Raw genomic sequence first — 21,366 nt, 5'->3', positions numbered from 1 at the left:
TGCCTTGGGACTTGTTAGTTTATGTGTGAAGTGGTACACTTCTCACGGTGAGAGCGATGGATATTCAGCCTGTTAGTGAGCTGCATACGGATCCTAGAAAGCTATTTGGACCAGAGCAAGAGAGACGAGAACATCTCTCAACAGGAATGAAATTCACTTTTTCAACTCTACAGAATTTATAGAAATAGCAAATTGAAAGTTATCTCTTTAGGTTAGTCTAGTCTACCATGCACTAAGATAAAATAAAACCAAAACAAAGAAATTTAAAAAAAAAAGTAAGTATTTTGCATTCTTTTATGGTATTTTGCGGTTTACCTTTTGAGGAATGATATCATCAGGTGTCTCAGGCTGTTTACTTGGGATCTCAGACTGAAAATAGGGTATTAAGTATAGACACATCAGAAAAAAATAACAAAGAACAACACAAAAATAAAATACTCTTGAGGATTGTATGAAATATGGAAGATGCACTCACACAAAATTAATATGATATCCTAAGCTGCTTGAAATAATCACTTAGCATCTTGTGATTATTTTCTCAATTATCAAAAGTAGTTTTAAAGTAAAACATAACTGCTAAAATTCTCAATGTTACTGAACAAGACAGACTTCAAAGTCACACAGACAAAACTTGAGCACAGGCTGCCAGTGTCATGGACAATTTATAGACAACTCTTTATACGGCTTCAAAGGAAAAACACAGAAAATTGGATAATGGAACCTAGTTCTAGCTATTATTAATATCTTGAACCTAACTTTTACTGTGCTTATCTCTTGATCTGTTTTGCAACAGAAGCAACTGGTTTGAACTATTATCTACAATATCCCAAACCACAGAAATCACTAAGTGCTTGTTAGTGAAAAAACATCTTCCCCTAAAAGCCAGAGGACCTACTTCCTTTGCTGCCTTCATAACTGAGATCCCAGAGAGGCTGAAAGTGGAAGGAAGCTTGGATTATCAGCCTCCAAACATAAAGTTTCTGTAAACATTACCTTTTAAACAATAAGGTAGCTGCTTTGCATTTTATTCTCAGAATGAAATTGAGTAACAAAAAGGCAGTCTCTGTTGAGCTGCAGTGTGTGGCCTGTGCATGTAAACATACATACGGATAGCTACAGACGGACAATAACACATCCAAGCAACTTTCCAGTTCTTCTTTTCACAGTTTGTATTTGGAGATGACTTCCAGTACCCAGCCTTACAGAAAATATGAGCAGGCCAAATGCTTTCATAAATGTTTGCTTCCCCCGGCAAAAAAACAAACACGGAACTACTGGGCATACTTTCAAGTACTTAATATGGTTTTAATAAACATCTCTCCTTAAAAGCGAACTTTTAAAAGCATACCTTAGGTTGACAGATAATCTTAAAAATACACATCTATGTCCTCAATCATGGTAAAGCTTTGGGTTACACGAGTATTACTACACATTTGTTGAGATTCACTGAATGGTACACTTAGGATTTACATACTTCAATCTATGTAAAATTCATGTCAATAAAAAAAGAATTCTGAACAAACACTGAACTCTACTTCTACACATGTGAAAGTGTTTAGGGGTGAAGGGTACTGATTCTCCAACTCATTTTGAAATTAATTAAAAAATAAGACGGACTGGATAGAAGTGTGATAAACCAATATAGCAAAATGTACCAACTGCTATTGTCAAACCCAATTCTGATGTCCACTATATATATCCCCAACTAGAATGTGGTCAGGGTCTAACATGCACATGATGGTATGTTTCCTGGAGCATATGATGGAGTGCTGGTTTAATATGTATTTGTTCACTGAGCCACTAACTGAGGTTCTAATTTTACTAAAAGGTACAGTGTTCAACATCAAAGGTATATGTACACTAATAATTTTAGTCCTCTTTACTTAAAAAATTTTATAACTAAATCATTATTATAATTATGTTTATACACAGAAATTCAATGTCAGAATTTCTAGAAAATATTTTTATAGTCCCTTTAGTTCTAAGTTTTCTCTGTTCTTGGCAATGGAATTTCCTGAGTTGCTTAGTTCATACATAGCATTTAAAAATACATGCGGAGGAAGCCATAGGAGACTCACTTAATTACAAGAAAAGGAACTTAGGCGAGTTGTTTACCCTTCTGCCCTGAGCAGCTCAACATTAAAGGGAAACAATGAGGTTTTTATCCCAATATTTGCAAAGAACCGTAAATTTGTTTGAGACTATTATTCTGTTAAAATAAGGGGACTGTAGAATTAAAACCTGGTTTTAGTACTTAAATATAATTTTTAAGTGGCAAAATATAGAATTTTATTCTCCTTCCTCAGGATTCAGAGCAGCTAGCTGCTTAAAAACTACCAGGTTTTGTATTTGCATCATTTCCCAGGCTCACCTCTTAATATTTATAAATAATATTACCACTTAAAATACAGAATTATAGTACAACCCAGTATAGCTGTTTTAGATTTGAAATCAACCCCCCAACCAAAGTCTCTGTGCAAAGGGAATAAATTATTAAGTGCGATTAGAGAATTTTCCACATGTACATAACTTTTCTCAGGAAAAAATTAATTTTTGTTCTCATTAAAATAATTTTAGTTGATAAAACTTCAAAGCTTTTAATCCTGTGGCAAATGAAACACTAAAATATTCTCTACATTCTATAAAAAAACATCTAACTTAAAAATAAAGTTTAAAACTTACAATAAAAGATAAGCTACTTTTTAACACAGTATGTAGCATTATCCAGGTTTAAGAAACAATGACCAAAGAAATAATCACTTGATTCATTTCTAACACATCAAAGATTTTAAAACAAGAAATAACTTTGAAATCATCACCCTATGTTCACCTCAAGCAACAGGTCTAGAGAGTTAAATGTTACTTAAAACAATGATTGTTCTTATAAGGCAAAGGTCAAATCATTTGTCCTTACTCCAGATAGAACCCATTATACCTCTCAAGAGGCTTCAAAAGCAGTTTTTAGTACCTGTTATACCTGAAATACTTGTTTGGTTGCGAAAAGTATTGCCTATATTTAATAAAGATGGGTATAGGAGAACGGCACATTTCCAGGATGAGAAAGGGAAGACATGACAGGTCTCTGATTCTGGGAGGCAATATTCAAAACGGTTCAGAGCAGAGGAGAATTTACTATGAAACTGATGAAGCTTATACCTCAACAGTCCTCACTTCCCATGGTTCCTTTCAAACCCCTGCGAGAGGCTCTAGTGATTTTGTACTCATAATGCCATATTCTTTTTATTATAGAGCCTCCCCAAGTTATAGAAACTTTACACCCCATAAAATTTGACTCCAGCCCTTTGTAGTGCAAGAATAATTAGGAAAATTCTGTAACAATACTGAATGGGAAGCAATAGATAAATTCTAATTTAGGAAGAAAGAGCGCTGATAAGTTCATTCATTCAACACTTATTAAGCTCTATATACTCTTCAGCATTAGAGAGAAAAAACCTAATATACGGGACTTTTCTAGTGGTCCAGTGGTTGGGACTTAGCCTTCCAGGGCAGGCAGTGTGGGTCCCATCCCTAGTTTGGGAGCTAAGATCCCAAATGACTTGTGGCCAAAAAAAGAAAAAAAAAGCCAAAACATAACATGTAGGCAATGTTGTAGCAATTTCGATAAAGACTTAAAAAAAATGGTCCACATCAAAAAATCTTTGCAAACAAAGAGAAAAAAAAATCTAGTATATGGTTTCTCTCTGAAAGGGATTCACAGTCTATTGATAATGTCTCAAAACCACCAGAGATTGGAATCTTTTTTCAAGACTAATTCAACTTCTGAGGAATTATCAACCTATAGTTATTATATCTTGCCCTGCTACCTAGAAGGGATTCCTTAATTTTCTAGGCTTCTATTTCTCATCTGTGAAATTGGGATAATAATGTAATTATACTTCAGAGGGCCCTGAAATTCTAAGTAAATGCTCTGCAGAGCATAAGCTCATTGTGCCTGTAAGTATCTGCGCACTCTCTCTCTTTTAATATTTATCATTTATTTATTTATTTGCCTGTGCCAGGTGTTCGCTAAGGCACATGGGATCTTTTCTAGTTGTGGCATGCATATTCTTAGCTTTGGCAAATGAGAATCTAGATCCCTGACCAAGGATTGAACCCTGGCCCCCTGCATTGGGAGTAAAGAGTCTTAGCCACTGGACCACTAGGAAGCCTCTGCTCTTTTTTGTTTTACAACAGAAGTTAGTGAAAGAGTTGCTTCTACTTTTTGGAATTTGCCTTGATGTCAGTATTGCCAGATGGCATATTCCATAAAAAAAGTGGACATCCAATGGTGTTTCAAATTTACAGAAGATTTTGAACTAGCACCACCAAAATCATTATTCATTCAGAAAAGGTCATCATAGCAGATTAATCCTGACTTTACATGAACTAAAGCAGCATGAATTCCACAATCTGTAATTGTCTCCCCTTCCCACCTGCTTTTTCTTTTTTTGTAAATGTATCTCTAACATTTCTCGACTGCCTTGTATTTCCCAATGTGTAACCCATTTGTGTGTGTGTGTGGGGGGGGGAAGCTCCATATGGTGCACACTTATTTCTCAGAAATAAGGCTGATGAATTCCTTTGCTTAGGTAAAATGCCAATGATATTAAGGTTTTAAGTGTGAACTCTGAATAGGTTTTTATCTGATATAGAACTTCAAACACACTTTTGTAGCTTCAAGTTTTGGGAGGTAAGGAGGGGGCAAGGGATAAATTGAAGATTGGGATTGACATGTACACACTACTACACATAAAACAGATAACTGATAAGAACCTGCCGTATAGCAGGTACAGAGTTCCCTGTATAGCACAGAGACTCTCAATACTCTGTAATGGCCTGGATGGGAAAAGAATCTAAGAAAGAAGACATGTATGTACATGTATAACTAAATCACTTTGTTGTACAGCTGAAACTAACAACACTGTAAATTAACTATACTCTGACACAAATTTTCAAAAATACTTTTGTAAAACAAATGATACTCTTATAAGAAGCAATGGAGTACACATGGTTAAAAAAACAACAAACCTATGGCTATGTAACTCAAAAAGTACACACCTCAGTTATACAGTGAATGGTCTTATATTTAAGAGAGCACATTCATCTTCTATTTACATATTCTTGAATGTATTCAATTTGAATGAGTGTTGACTTCATAAAAAATATTCTATCAAATTGCTACAGGCTTAAATTCTTATTTAATTATTTACTTGGGGAAAAATGGATGGATAATCAGAGACCATACTGCTAGTCTGCTCTGACAAAAGTAGGTGCTATTAGAAGGCTGCAAAAATATGGGTGGATATTTTTTTTCTACAGAGTGCACTGGTATGAGAAATTATAGTGCTTTAAGTTAAAATTTACCATGTGTAAATGGCATATGTGACATATGTGACAGAACGAAATAGCTTTGAGAAAAATAAACTTTAGGGAGCAATCTTTAAAAAATCATAAACAACTACATATTAGCAGGTCTAAGATTTATGATATTCTAAGTAGCATCAGAACAAAGTGGAGTCAATTAGCACAAGATAAATGAAGCCAGGGTTTTGGCTGAGGGAAAAAGAGGCCCTGGAACAATCCAAGTTGTCTCATATTACACCATCTTCTCACTAGAAGACACACGTGCCAAGTCTTCTTTATAAATCTTGGTTTCTTCCATTGTTGAGAGAATCATGTTTGAGTCAAGAATGTGAAAGTACTTAAACTGTGAGGGGGTTTCTCTTCCTAAATTTGTAGTGACTTTACTGGGGAAGATTGCATTTTCCCAAATGTAAAAAAAAAAAAAAAAAAAAAAAGCATGATTCTTAAATCATGATCAGTTTATAGACAACATTTTTCTGGTCAGTGCAAAAATCTGAATGAAGGCTTTAGTAAGGGCAACTTGTCTGAATAAAAAGGAACTTAAGGGCAAATGTTGTCTGTTTTATACCAGTGGAACCAGTGATGAAGCTTCTCAACATAACTGGGATGATCTAGACACTCAGGCTACTATAATTCTTTAACTGCACTTTGCATTTCTTCAAAGAATACTGCTTAGTGGCCAAGTTATTTTATTTACTTAACAGTCAGATAGTGGTTATTCTGTGCTAGACACTATTCTGAGTACTTGACTAATTTTAATCACCTAATCCTCCTAATGGCTTCTAAGATGGAACTGCTGTTTTTCTTCATTTTAGGTGTGAAGAAAGCAGAACCTAAAGAGGTTCAAGTGGCTGATACTAGGTTATCAGCTACTGACCGGGCAGTCGGCTCCAGGGTCTCCAACCTAAACCGCTTTACTGTGAAATCCATGCTTATCTTTTCATTCCATCGCCACCATCCTGACAGTGCCAACGTAATACAGTCCATCGAATTTTCTAGATCAGGTATTTTACGTAACTGATCTAATAAGAGAAAATGCTTGCAAAAAGAGAAGGGAAATGACATCACCATGAAAAACGCTGACTTTTGAGCACTCACCGCCACGTTGGTTTCCTGCTCCGTCTCTGGCACGTAAGGGTAATGGTTATAAAACATATCATTTCGCACCATTTTTTTCCTCATTCTGCAGGGCCCCTCTGTCATCTCCAACATCCACTTATCCAGATGGGAACCAATGGGGGGGCCCCAGAGCCCCCGCTCCCGCAGCAGCTCGTACTCGATCTGACACCACTCCTCTGTCACGTACTTCAGGGCATTTTGCTGACGCTGAGGGAGTAGGGGTGGAAGGGAGTCCAGGTTGGTTTTCAAGCAAAAGCAGGAGCAACAATTAAAAGTCTATAAACAGCTTAAAACCAAGTTAGTACTTGGTAACAGAACCCAATCCATGCCATTTCAGTCAATATCATAAAAGTAAAATTACACTTGTTTATGGCTAAAATAAGCTATTGTGTGAGAAGGTGGAGTTTTAGCGATGGCCCAAGGGGATTATTTGAGCACCAAGTTCCGTGGAAGGTAGGTACAGGGTAGCCTGTGCAGTACACTTGACCAGAGTGTTGAAGAAACTTGTAACTCAAGACACAGGGAAGATGGCAATATTATTTATGAACATACAAAGTAATTGCTTGTCCGGTGGGAGATAAAAAAGACAATTTAAGGCTGAATCCCCTTCCCCACCCCAGATTGTAAAGCAGTTAGTTATCAGAACAAGAATAAAGGAAAATCTACAAAGCCGGGTCAAGAAATATTGCCAACACACTAGATAACTGGTAATCTCCGTAACATTTCCAATACTTTTAGGTAAAGAATATACACATGCAGCTCTGATAGTGAACTTAACATTTATAGAAAAAGAAAAGGAAAACCATTTTTACTTGGCCACTGGGAGAGATCCAAATCACCTTACTACAAGGGAAATTTATGACTTGGGGAATAACTTCTTGCTATTTGTCAAATGCCAAAATGTGTAACATTTCAACAGTAGATGCTTATGACTAACTCGTCTAATGACTCATGAAATATGAGTATATACTTTAAGTCTAGGAATAAAGATCTCTTTATATAACTAACCCTAATGGTCACTGAAGGCATCATCTTGATGTTATACAATACCGTAATAGTACTTATATGTTCTTGGCAGAAGGAAATCACTTGTAATAACTAAGTATCTAGTATCATGACCATAAAATATTAGCAGCTTATCATTCAGAAATCTTTAATGCATACAATTTAGCTGCCATGGGAATAAAATACTTAGGATAAGTTGTCGAGTAATTATGAATTAATCAAGAAGATTTCACTGAAGTTTTTATTGTCAAAATTACCAAGCACTTATAATAAAAAAAAACACTTTTTATGTTTTAATGTTTTAGAATTTTAATTTTTGTTAGGAACAAACACATGAAATACGATGGTCATGAATGTTATTAGGGTTCAGCTGTGCTGATCTCCAGTCTGTCACTTTTTAATGCAGTTTGCCCAAAGCAAGTTCCACTCTCTGTCTTAAAACCAATGGCCAAAGTAGTTGCTGCCAGGAATAACTAAAAACATCACCTTTGATGATGAATGCAGTTCAGCAGCTTACTCTTAAAAGCAGTAGGAAGATAACAAGGGGAACAGTCTTTTCTCACTTGAGAAATGCAAAACAAACCATTATTATGGCTGTGACTCTTACCTCCTGATATTCCTTATACTGTGTGTCTACCAAGTCACGAACAACAGCAATGTGTGTGAACATCCACTGAGAAATCTCCTAATAATGGGTGGAAAAAGAGTCTTAATATTTCATGGATTTTCTGAAAAAGAAAATGTTAACTAGCCTTGAAATAAGGCAGTTAATTAAAATTCTGTTAAAGGCATCACAACAACATCCTAAATATCCCACAAAAAACTGTGAAGGATGAATTATCTGATGAATCTGATGGAGGCGTATGTGATGGACTCAGATCCCAACACCCCAAACCCTACTGCCCCTTCAAGGAAGGGCTTACAGCCACAGCTTCTGGGTGTGCTGTCCATACTTCAGGGATCATCTCAGCTGCAGAGAGCTGCGGTGTACTCCACAATCACTGGCTGATTTGGGAGGAAGCGGGCTTAGCCATTTCAGCTCAGTACAAGTCAACTCTGCCAGGTCATTTTGGCACCAAGGTTCCACTCGGGTCTACTTGATCTGTCGCCAGACCTGCACTATACCCTGACAGTTCCCCATAACCAGTCCTGCTTCCTTCTTCTCCCTACCACAAATATCAAGGGCACCCCTAATAAGCAGCCTGCACACTAAACCCCCTCTCAGAATGTGCTTCCTAGGGAGCCCAACCTGACACATGGAATAACTCATACACATCGTTTCTCCCAGACACTTTTCACTGCTGCCACTGAGATTCTGAGATGGCAAAGAGAGTATGATGAGGAAGAAATTAATGCTGGAGGTGGAGGAGTTTAAAAAAAAAATTAAAAATTGGTGTGTATAATAAAATTATTTAAAAAGTCATTTTATTACTGATTTAAAATTTATATAACTATGAATAATAGTACTACTGAATGCTTGAAAAAATTGGGAAAAAACTACAGTTTGACAATATATCAATATCTGAATCTCATCTTATGTTCATTCATGACATGGATCAAATACACAACATTCATAGTGCAACTGTATCATAATAAAACGGGAGAAGACCCCATAATCAGAGTTATCTCTCTGTCCTAAAGCAAAAATGCAGGAAGAGTCCATTCAAATCATATGCTTGTATGTGTTAAGTGTATTATATAAAACACTGTAACTAAACCTTGAAATACAAAGTTCCAATATCATTAATAAGACTAAACAATGTACCTGGGTGGAAAGACTGTGTTTATGAAGCCCGCTTTCCTTTCGATTCCTTCTTGATCCCGTTAACTTGGAAAGACCGAAGCCACTGCTGACACGTGACAATTTGGATTGTGTGGTGGGCACTAAAGCTTCTCCTCGACTTATACACTTCTTTTCATGGGCTACAGAAATAAAATTAAGAGTATTTTACAATTTCTCCATGTATTTACTTGCCTTACTTTTAATACTTTCTCATCATAGTTACACAGCACATTTCTGTAGTTATCAAAAGCATCTGTAAATGCTGTCTTAGATACGACATTTACTTATCTTGTGTAAGGATAGCTGCTTAATAATTATTGTACTGGTTGGACTCACATTTGGGTGAAACCTCATAGCTCTGCAATGCTATGCAAATTTATTTTCACTGTTGTCAATTTCTATGTTAATAACAATTCACAATGCCCTACCTAAAGTCTATGGTGTTGTGTATACTTTGGAATTTAAAAAGTTCTGGACTTTAAAAAGGTGATACTGTATGTATACTATATATTATACAATACCACCTGAGGATCTAGAGTAAAAAACCATAATGAATAAAATAATAATATTTCTGCAACAAAATATATGAATATTCATGCCTAGTAGGATAAACAAAGATAGGTTAGGTTTTGCCAGCAAGTGAGTTCTGGCATCAAATTAATAATAACATTTTGGATTTTTAGGGTTTTTGGCACTTCAGAATTATAGATAAGGGATATGGAGTCATAGCCAAGAAGGTGACCATACTGAAGTTGTGAGCAATGTATTATTTACCAAGCTCATAGATGCCTGATGTAGAACACATCTCAGATTAAAAAACAAAAATCTAAGAAAAGCTTAATTTCAGCATAATCATTCTGAAAGTGAAAGTTGCTCTGTAGTGGCCAACTCTTTGCAACCCCATGGACCGTACAGTCCATGGAATTCTGCAGGCCAGAATACTGGAGTGGGTAGCCTTTCCCTTCTCCAGGGGGTCTTCCCAACCCAGGGATTGAACCCAGGTTTCCCACATTGCAGGTGGGTTCTTTACCAGCTAAGCCACAAGGGAAGCCCAATACAATATAATCATTCTAGAATGGGCTATACTGTATTGGTTTTCATTTCTAGTGCCATCATAATATCCTTTGGGGAAAGTTTTAATTTCATATCTAAAGGGCACCCATGTAGGATAGTCATGTGTAAATCTCTTGGCCACATGCTATCTGTAAGCGTTCTTACCCAGATGATTCTGCCAGCACTTCAGGCTAGCTTCTTCGATGAGCGGCCTTGCTATAGCGATGTCCACATGGCCTCTTTCGTTCACAGGCAGAGTGACTTTGAAGAGCTCCTCCAAGACTTGTTTCTTACTATGAATTAATTCTGTCCAAACTCTGTTGACAGCTTTTATGAGAAGCTGACGCCCTAGGAAATGAAAAACAGCAACCAATCAAAAATAATACAAAGGTAGTTAGTACTTTTTTTTCTTGTTTTACATCTAACAATTTCAACTTAGATGTATAGTACTTAATCATCCGAAAAAAAAAAAAAAAAAGCTTCACATTATAGCCAGCTCAGTTAAAAACAAAAATGAAAGAAAATGATTATTTAGATAACCAAAAACGTGGTTGGCTACTTAGAAAACTTTAAAGTAATTTTCTATTCAAGCAAAAGGAGTGCATTTTAACTTATAAAACTGGAAATCAGATATACATTTTATTATCTAGCTTATATTGAAAGAAAAGTACACCTCACTTAAAAGTAAATTTTGGATTTAAATATTGGGTTGGCTAAAAACTTTTTGGACAATCCAATATTTAAGTACACTCACCAATAAGTTAACTATTCTTGAACAGTTTGCAAAAGGAAAGAAATAATAAACATTTTTAGAGTTTTTACTATTAAATTCCATCTTACTTTGAACTACTGCTCTAGATCAGTCAATATTTGGCAAGCAGCAGGATCACTTGGGAGTTTGTTAAAACAGATTGCTGGTCTCCATCTTCCAGAGTATCTGAGTACTGAGTACTCAGCAGATCTGAGTCAGACCAGAGAATCTGCTTTTCCAACAAGTTCCCAAATGATGACAATGTTACTAGTCTGAGCCCCTCACCAGTTTTCTAGACTTAGTTCCTTGGGAGGAAGCAATCACTGGGACTCAAGAAATTTTAGTGAAATAACAGAACAAATTAATGCTTAAATGAATGAAAGAATGAGAACTGGACAAAGGATAAAATCATATGTAGAACTACCACACTAAATTGCTGGAGAGACAAACACTTCTGTAATTATCTAATCTTTTCAACTGATTATTGTTGGAAATTAAAAATCAATCCAGCCGAAGACTTCAAAGCATGGAACTTAACAAAACCAGTGGGAGAACTAGATTAAAAAAGAGAGGAAGAAAGAATAAAAATGGTAGTACTGACAACCTGTCTCAAGCAACACTTGCCTCTTCGGTGACTGGCCTAATACTACCAATAGCTGGCTCTGTTAATGGTGAGCATCAGTTCAGTGTCTGTGCTACTACTTGTGCAAATAAATGTACCACCAAGTTTTCCAGTGTTACTATGAAACGTGGAGGGCAAGCATCATCAGTTGTTAGTGGTTCACCCATCCTAGTATAAGGAGATATACAGCCAGCATGTCGGTGTATGTTGGTGGGTGTACTGGTATATGCTCAGGTGTGCCCTACAGGGAGACAGAGTGTCAATGTTGGCAGTTTCTGAAAGTTAGTTTTTTGGCTATGTCTTAACACATTATCGAGCAGGGGATTTTTGCAGAAACTAATGCCTATGGCCAGTGATTTGTTAGGTAAGTGAATACTGAAACATCTTTGGTCAATAATGTTTGGGTAACAAAAGATGTATTAATACATTTCTGGTTAATAAAGTGTTAAAAATCAGAAATGAGTGGAGAGAAAGGTGTGGGGGGAAATTGAGATAATTACCTTCACTAATATCTTGGCTGTAACCACCATCTGGTTCAATGTCCGAGGGGATCATAATATGCCATGTAGTCATGCGGGCTTCTGCTTCTAGTCCAAATCCATCCACATTGCTAGAAAATTCCAGGCAGTTTAAATTCTATGAAGGAAATTATTGTAGCTGCAAACTGTAATGACTATTACTCTGCAGACACAAGTGAATGCTGGCTCTGTCACAAAGTTCCATTAATGGCAGACAGACATTGGGCAGATTCACAAAACAGGACTTCTAATTTATCACGGAAATGTCATTTTTAAGGAGTGATAACACAAATCCACTTGACTAAATGTAATTAAATTAAATTACAGCATTAAGATGAGCATCTTACTACTTCAGATGCTTTGTGAGGACTATTAACATTTTTACCTAGAAATTACAAGAAGTTCATCCATGAACACTTTTCTCACGTGCCTACGCTCCCTCTCCCATCTCTGCTCCAGCAGCAGGGGATACGTGCAGTCTCCCATGCGCCGTATTCTTTTTGCCCTCTGGGCAATCACACAGGTGAACCCTTTCTTCTGCTATCACTCTTCCTCATTTTCTCCGGAGGAATAACTTCCTCCTCAACCAGGTTCAAGTTGCAACTCAGCAGGTGTCTCTCCCAGGCAGGGGCCACCTGTCACCTGCTCCCCGAGCACCGTGCGTCTAGCAAAGTACTTGGCATCTGACTGGCCGTGCTTAGTTACTGATCCTCCCTCCTAGACTGCGAGCTCCAAGACCTGCTACAGGATCTGACTTACTCATATTTCTTCCCAGTCCCTAAGTCAATGCCTGCCCCCCAGAAGACACCAAAGAAATATCTGTCAAAACAATCAATGGAAAAATACTAATTTTACCCATATTGCATTTATTTATTGCATTCCTATCCTTCTATTCCTCTTCACCTCTGACAGCATGTATCTAAATTATTTTAAAAGCAAACAGTCTTTCTCAAAGTATATATGCCACGTGATGAACAAAAAAGAAAAGATATAGGAGATTAAAGCAAAAAAATAAATTACTCATTATCTCATAGCAAAAATTCAATACTTGTCTTTTACATTCTCATGAAATTTTAAGTAAAACTAAGATTACAGAAAAAAAGAAATGTTATCATCAAAAAAGTATTAATAAAACAAAGACCAGCTTAAACTGAACCTAAAAGTTACCTCCCAACATGCAGGTTAATGAGGCAGTGAGCCAGGCAGCTGATGAATTCCTGGTCGTGGTTTCCGGGGCCCAGGATCAGGTTCCTGTTGACAGTCAGCACCCTGAGAGAGTCAAGCAGGGCTACTTGCTGCGGGACGGTTTTGTGCGCCCGCGAGAACTGGTACAGGATGGTCCTGTTGAGGCAGTGATAGACCGCATCCAGTGACAGCCCCTGCGATCTTCTCTTTGACTAGAGATGTGAGAGATACGTGACTTAGTAAAATGGAAAAAAACAAAAACAAAACCCCAAACCCTCTTTTCATTCACATGAACATTTATTAGGCTTATTGTGTACCAGACGCCATGCTAAGTACTGGGGTGCCGAGTTATTAAAAAAAAATACAAAGCACTTGCTATTATTAGGTTCTGAGCCCAAGAGACACATAAATGTGATGTCAGGAGATGAGTGCTATGTGTAAATAAACCTCCTGGGGAGGAGAGCTGCCAGCCCTCCTGGGAGTGAAGCAGCCTCCCTGAGAACATGAGGAAGTGCCAGCTGGGCAACGTCTCCTACCCACAAGTTTTGTCAGGGTGATCAGCATGAACTCAAAATTATACACAAAAATTATCTAAAACATTAGTAAAAACTTCCTCTGATGTTCTACTTCCATCTTATTGAGAACTTTTCTCTGACTTACATACAAGTTTATTCTTAAATTCTTGGGTGACATGAAAGAACCTCTGCATCACATGCTAACAACACATGACGAGGGTCTTTCCTACTTGCTACACTGTGTGTTGAATGAGATTTGTAGCTTGTGCCAAACCACGCAAAGACACCCCAGACAGGCACTAAAATGACATTTTGAAAGAAACAGGGCTCCAATGGACTTTGTGAAGATTCAACTGCAAGAAGAGAATACTCCTTTAACAGCAAATCTTCATGCTCTATAAACTTTTCATCATACTGTGAAAATCTATCAAATCCTGTTAACATAAGGTCTTTAAACCAAAGGGAAGTCATCCAGCTATGAGTGCGGCAGAGTAATGTCAGTGGGGAAGACAGTGGGAAGCCCACAGCTGAGAGAAAGAGGACGCCAGGCCAGGGGGTAATGGGGAAATGGTTATGATGTAAAGGTTTCATTCACTTTTAATAAGCTGAGCTTCACATTAAATGTCAACATTCATTATCTTATTAGTTACACTTATTTCCAACAATTTTGACACCCGAGGAAAAGTTTCTCAATAGGAAGACATGTACTCTACAGCTAATATGACAATGGATTACCTGTGCAATTAGTTGAATTATAAAATCTATAAGAAGTTTAGATTCTTTGTTGAACATGCCTTGCCAAAGCTTGTCCACCACACGTTGTGTGAAATAAAACACATTGTTCACCAATACCTGGTAGCTTCCTCCACTGGTGATAGGAAGAGATGCATCTTCTCCTAAATTCCAATAGGAAAAAAAATGTCTAAGAAAATGGATATCAACCAGCCAGAGACCAGACCCTTAAACAAGTCAGGCTAAGGAAAAATGAGTACACCTACTATAATCAGAAATAAGACTAGTAACTCTTATGGACCACTTGAAGCAAAATGATGTTCATGGCCAGAAGTCATAAATGTTGAAAGAGATACTTTCTACAGGATAAAAGTGTTATGGATGGAGGCTGTGAACTTTCTCACTACCTTAAGACAGTCTGTGATAAGAAAACAGTTCTTCAACTTAAACTCAGTGACAGATGGTCCCCCTTTGAGAGAAAAATTGTCAGTTTATTAGCTGTAAATTGATTATGTGTAACTAATAAAGGATAAAACAAACCATCAAACAAAACTCTCTCTTTTTGAATATACCTTTAAACAGAATGAGGTAATTTTGGCAGAAGAGAGGTCCAGAGGAATTAGGAATAATCAGTGGTGGGGGTGCCAAGGGATATCCTTTGTTCCCTCCAGGATCCTTATCAGCACTGTGTTTCTTCCATAGCTGCCCCGGGGTCTTCAGTGTAACTGCTGTGTACATAATGCCTCAAGGCTAATCCTCCTGGCTCCGCTTCCAACAGAGAATGATCTCTTTAAGCCTCTCTTTTCTAGAAATTTGGAGCTTTTACTGACTGCCATTATTATTCCTGCCTAACTCTAAATTACTACATGATGCAAAACTTTTCATTGTGTGTCTTTATGTAGTAAAACTGATACTATATAAAGATTCCCAAGTGATAAAAACAAATACAAAAGTTTGACTTTGCACCATGCTTCATGTTATGACAAAACTAAAGATTTTCTTGGCAAATTTACTTTATAAAAAAATGATAAGGTAATAGCATGGAGGTTCTATGATTCATATAATTACCAGATATTCAAGTAGCAAATATGCTAAATCATTACTTTTCCTTCTCCTTTCAATTTTATCAGTTTTACATATGTTAATTCCATTGTTCTATAGATTTAACTGGATAGAGACATACAGAAACACATTCTAATGTGCTTTGAATTTATGTCCTAAAAACCATTCCAAAGAATAACATAGATACCCATGACCCAATAATTCCACCTGAGGTATATACTCAACAGATATATATTAAAGATTATACACACATGTGGCCCTTATAAGAACATTGATAGTTTTCTTTCTAATTGTCTCCAGCTAGAAACTACTGAATGTCCATCAACAACAAATTGGATAAATTTATATATTCATATAATAGGACATTACACAGAAATGAAAATAAATGGACTCCTGCCACATGCAACTATGTGGATTAATCTCATGAACAAAGTATTGAGCGTAAAAAGCCAGACTAGAGAATACACGTTGTGTGATCCTGTGTGGATACGGTTCAAGGACAGGTGAAATAAATCTGCTATTTTAGAAGTCGAGGCAGTGACTCAGAGACTAGTAATTGGGTCAAGGAAGAGGGGAGTTTCTGTGGGTGCTGGTAGTGCATTTCTATTAATTGTTTTACAGAGGCATATTGTCTGGGTGGTCGTTCACAGAATGCTACATTTATAATTTGCTTGTTTGTAACTATACTACAAGAAGTTAATTTTTTAAAGTATTAGCTAATTTATAAAAATAGAGCCTGTTCGCATAATATGGGTTTAAAAACACTTTTCTCTCTCTCCTTGTTCCCTTCCTGCCAGCTCTGAATGTACGAAAGTGGACAAGCAGCTTAAGTAATCCCTGTTGCTGATCATTAAGGCCCAGGTTCAAAGGAAAATACCAATACGAAGGGAAAAAGCACAGGAAAGAAGGAAAAAGATGAAGTTAAAAAAGTGGTATACTTGGAGTTTAAATAGAGAAGGGAAGTGATTACCAGTATTTTTTAACAAAGTGAAGATAACATAATATTACCCAGTAAAACATCAGCTGCAAGCAAATGATCCATCACACTATCCAAAATGTAAGTCTGAAATTCTTTTTGCTGAGTTCTTGTCGATCTCTCAGGGGAAGCCTAAGTAATAAATTTTAGAATTAGAAACAGAACCAATTCAATGAAGGTAAGGCTCAACCATACTTATATTACCATAGTCATATTAAAAAAAAACCCTACTGGTAAATAATAAAATATGTCATGAGGGATGGTATGTATGTGTATACTCATACTCTGATCATAATTAAAAAAAAAAAACTGAACAGGCATATTGTCTTCTGAATCCATTCCTCCAAAAACAGTATTCTCAACATTTTGAGTATTTAATAAAATTTTCGTACTTATTAATATAATCTCACTTTCAAAAGAAATCAGGCAGTTTTTAATGATATACAGGTAAAATAAATCATAAGGCCATGTAAACAAACACAAAAGCTCAGGAATCTAGCAACTAAGAAGGTAAAAGTCAATGGGGACGGGAATATTTGTATCAAAAATTAATTAAACACAAAATTTCACTTTGAGCTTCCTAGGGTCAAGAAGGAAGGGAAAAAAAGGTTTAGAAAGCTTTTTATTATCTATAAAATATTTTTTAAAAACCACACTAGTTAGCCAGCAAGGATGTTTTCCTAGATGGTTCTGAAAACAATGTTCTCTGTGGGTTTTCTTATAAAGAGGACAATGAACAACTCAATAGGTACTACTTTTGATAATGGTTTCATATAGTACAAAGATGGTTTTTGAAATTATTGTGAATAAAAGCTTAGGGCATAAAGTTAAACATTTCTCTAGGTAATTAAGGTACAATCCAGGTGCATAACTTTCAGGCCTCTAACCCGAGAGGTGGCAAAGCGCTAGGAACACAGGGACGAAAGGTAGGAGAGATCCTTTTGTCATTCTCTCAAATGTCAGTCCTGTTGGCTGGCTTTGGACTGGAGGTAGACACTGAACCATTCAATAAACTGACATGAAGTTGTTTCTTAAAAAGAGATCTGGATTTGCAGTTATGCGCGATGCTTAGACAGTGAAATTAAAGACTCTATTTTTTCTCTCACAGACTGGTCCGGGACTATGTTTATAACCATGAGGCTACGGAACACTGTTTTGCTTTATGTATTTAAAATTAAAATATGCTCTACTGGGGGAAAAAAACCCTTCTTTCTATTCTGATTTTCAAAGTGGTCCTGATAAAGGTTTTTAAAAAAGTAGTTAAAATCAGAATTCAGATCAAAGATATTATTCTAAGGAGTCAATAAACCAACCAAAGTTTTAACAAATGTTTCTTTGTTTTTGTGGTAAAACACATTTATCCAGTTTTAAAATAACAAAATATGGGCCAAGTAACAGTTAAAAGAATATTAGTGCTTAGGAGTTTGTTTTGGCATGAAAGTAGTCTGGGAAAAAGTAAAGGTCATGTCATGTTGTTTTTAATCTTAATCCATTTTCCTGTGCAGCTGAACAGACAGCAGGGGAGCTGGGGCCAAGGCCAGCCCATTCCTCAGGCTGAGAGGCCGTGGAGACCTGACCCTGCCAAGGAAGGGAAACTAAAGACACTGAAGTGATAAGCAGAAGATTGATGAGTCTATGAGGACTATCTTTTAATCAGATTAATTTAATTCACAGTGGGATTTTAATACCCCTGAAGTCAGCAATACTTATTCAGGATTATCATCAACTCAATGTGGCCAATGAAAAAGTGAGAGTGAGTACGGTTTATACAGTCTTAACTAATAAGAGAAAGTTTTGGAGTCTGTAAAACAGGGAACATCATACAAAGAGAAGTAGCTTGATCTGTCAACAATATTTTTACTTCATTAAAAAGCATTCTATAAGGATTTAAGGCCGGCTCAGTCACCACTAGGGCTTCCCAGGTGGTGCTAGTGGTAAAGAATCTGCCTGCCAAAGCAGGAGACAAAAGAGACACAGGTTCCATCCCTGGGTCTGAAGGAGGATCCTTCAGACTCTGGAGGAGGAAATGCTAACCCACTCCAGGATTCTTGTCTGGAAGATTCCATGGACAGAGGAGCTTGGCGGGCTACAGTCAATGGACCGCAAAGAGTTGAACACAGCTGAGCAACTGAGAACAGTCACCAAAAGGTATTTAATTGTCTGCTCACTGAAGCTCTGTCATGAGTGATCATGACCCAGAATTAACTGTTCTTGGCTCTAACCTCTAAGTTTGAATGTTCTTGCAGAGGCTCACAGTAGCCCAACTTTGAAGGACTTAAGACTTTGTGAGTGCATGCATAGGTCTCTCTTTTTTTCTTTTTTTTAAACAATTCACTGGACACAATTATGTACCAGACACAGTGCTGAATTTTATGTGCCTTATCTCATTCTGCAAAATATCCTTTTGAAGTAGATGCTATCTGCACTTTTGAGATGAGGTAACCGAGGCTTAGAGAGGTTAAGTCAGTTGGTCAAGTCAAAACTAGGTTTCAAAGCTCAGTTTCCTTGAGGCCAAAGTTCACTGCTTCACTTGCCCTACTCCTCCAGCCCTACTGAAAATTTCCAAATTGAAGTTAACAGATGTACAACAAGAGCAACTCTGCTATGACCTCTGTCATGGTTTTCCAGATAAGCCTGGTTGGCTCACTAGACAACCAGGATGAGTTCAGCGCAGAACGAAGGGAGGATAAGCACTGTGGTCTGCTCTGGCCTCTGGCTGTCAGATCTATCTTCCCAGAGGAAACACAAAGCCAGCCAATAACATCTGTCTTCAAAGAATTGAAGCCCCCTTTTTGAGGCCTGGGGATGCCAGGCAGTATCTTCCTGGACGCAGGCCAGACAGCCCACGTGCGTCTGCGGCCCACGGCTGATGCACTGTGGCTTGGGGAGGAAGGCCGTGAGTGTTCCGTACGGTCTCTGTAATGGGCTGGAGCCATCAAAGAAGAGGATCTTGAGCTTTGTCATCCTGACTGCAGTGTTCCTCGTCACTGGCTTCTCTTCTCTCAGGTATTCTGTAACAGTGCCTGCCCACTTTTCCACTTTGCAGGGGGGTGGGGGTGCTGTGTATTGCTCTGTAGTCACATGGCTTTCACTCTGATGTGAATGGGGGGGGGGGGGATGGTCTTTAAGAAGACGGCAGGAGCAGAAAGCAGTGAACTCCTCCGCCTCACTATCTTTCTTTCCTTTAGGTCTGTATGAGTACTTTATGATCTGTTCTCAGGTACTTTCCTTCCGTGGCCACATGCAACAAATTCATGTGGCCCTTCATGAGACCTGGTGGTTCAGATAATAAAGAATCTGTCTGCAATGCCCAAGGCTCGAGTTTGATCCCTGGATCAGGAAGATCCCCTGGAGGAGGGTAAGGCAACACACTCCAGTATGCTTGCCTGGAGAATTCTATGGATAGAGGAATCTGGCGGGCTTACAGTCTGTGGGGTTGTAAAAGAGTTGGACACGACTGAGCGACTCACACTTCCACTTTCTCCACGAGATGCCTGGTGGTGACATGGAGGACGCTGGGGAAGACGGGGCAGGAAAGAGCAGCTGGAGGCCCAGGTACAAGCCAACAAAGGCCACTTGGTTTCTGAGTAAGTCTATGTGCCAAGAGCTGGGTTATGAATCTTAAAGGATCATCTCATTTAATTTTCACCATGGTCCTCAGAGACAGATTCTATTTTTATACTATTCTTTTTGTGTATTCCAACAAAACTTTATTTATAAAGGCAGGCTAGATTTGACCCACGGGATACAACTTGCAGATTAGGAAGTGCTTCCTAAATGTTAACGTGTGCAGAAATCACCTGGGAATCTTGTATACTATTTTAAAGGTGGGCAAACTGGAAGGGATGAAGAGAACTGAGCTGAGTCAACGTTACACAGCTAAAAGCAGCATGTTTAATTTCTCAAAATAGTTTTGCTGGGTGATTTACCTATTATTTATTTAACTCTCACAGTAATCAGCTAGGGGATAGTATACAATATCATTCTTCAGAGAATGAATTTGGCTCGGTGAGATTAAAATGTTTATATATAATAAATATCAGGGCCAGAACTCAAACCAGGCTTTGCTACACCACCACACTGCCTCCCTTGTATTTGACCTGACTCACACTATAGCCAGTCTACATGAATGCAGATCTTTTACTTTTCTAGACTGCTAATAAAGATAATTTCACATATTCTTTTGTAGATGTAGTGAAATAAGTAGATACTCTTGTGATGAAATCCCAAATAATCTTAATACTGAAAATAGCCTGGCATGAGCATATCAGACTGAAAATCAGTTGGTTCAAACCCCTTCTTCCATAAAGGTAAATGGCAAGTGTACACTATAATTCTCTTCTTGAACTTCTTCAGAGATAAAGACTTCTCAATCATAACATTAAAAATCATATGACTGTAACTTATTTTTTCACACTATAGGAAAACATGGAGTGCAATATCCTTTTCACTAGCTATTTTTTGTATGTGTATTCTGTGTGTGTTAGATTTGAAGCATAAATTTTAAGAAGTATAATTTTTTTCTCTGTAAAGGTCTTATGCTTTTTATAAAAGAAAAAAATTTATTTATTTGGCTGCACCAGGTCTTAATTGTGGCATACAGGATCTAGTTCTATGTATGACCAGGTCAGACCTGGGTCCCCTGCATTAGGAATACAGAATTTTGGCCACTAGAACACCA

General features: G+C 37.5%; 1 protein-coding gene across 7 annotated transcripts in view; it reads right to left on the bottom strand.

Annotated features, from left to right (window-relative positions):
* Positions 1 to 21,366, bottom strand: part of WDFY3 (WD repeat and FYVE domain containing 3) — a 278,454-nt gene that overhangs the window by 53,382 nt on the left and 203,706 nt on the right. For 5 of the 7 annotated variants that reach the window (XM_070458192.1, XM_070458191.1, XM_070458193.1 and 2 more), the window contains 9 exons: positions 16,718 to 16,817; positions 14,651 to 14,811; positions 13,383 to 13,612; positions 12,198 to 12,307; positions 10,490 to 10,672; positions 9,254 to 9,411; positions 8,096 to 8,173; positions 6,463 to 6,690; positions 316 to 369 (listed from right to left, as the gene is read on the bottom strand). In XM_070458192.1, the coding sequence (XP_070314293.1) occupies positions 316 to 369; positions 6,463 to 6,690; positions 8,096 to 8,173; positions 9,254 to 9,411; positions 10,490 to 10,672; positions 12,198 to 12,307; positions 13,383 to 13,612; positions 14,651 to 14,811; positions 16,718 to 16,817 (1,302 nt within the window). The remainder of the gene's footprint in view (positions 1 to 315; positions 370 to 6,462; positions 6,691 to 8,095; positions 8,174 to 9,253; positions 9,412 to 10,489; positions 10,673 to 12,197; positions 12,308 to 13,382; positions 13,613 to 14,650; positions 14,812 to 16,717; positions 16,818 to 21,366) is intronic. The other 2 variants (XM_070458195.1, XM_070458197.1) reach the window with 1 other exon arrangement.

Source organism: Odocoileus virginianus, chromosome 29 (genome assembly GCF_023699985.2).
Source record: "Odocoileus virginianus isolate 20LAN1187 ecotype Illinois chromosome 29, Ovbor_1.2, whole genome shotgun sequence".
Taxonomy (NCBI): Eukaryota; Metazoa; Chordata; class Mammalia; order Artiodactyla; family Cervidae; genus Odocoileus; species Odocoileus virginianus.
This window is presented reverse-complemented; position numbering and strand designations above follow the sequence as displayed.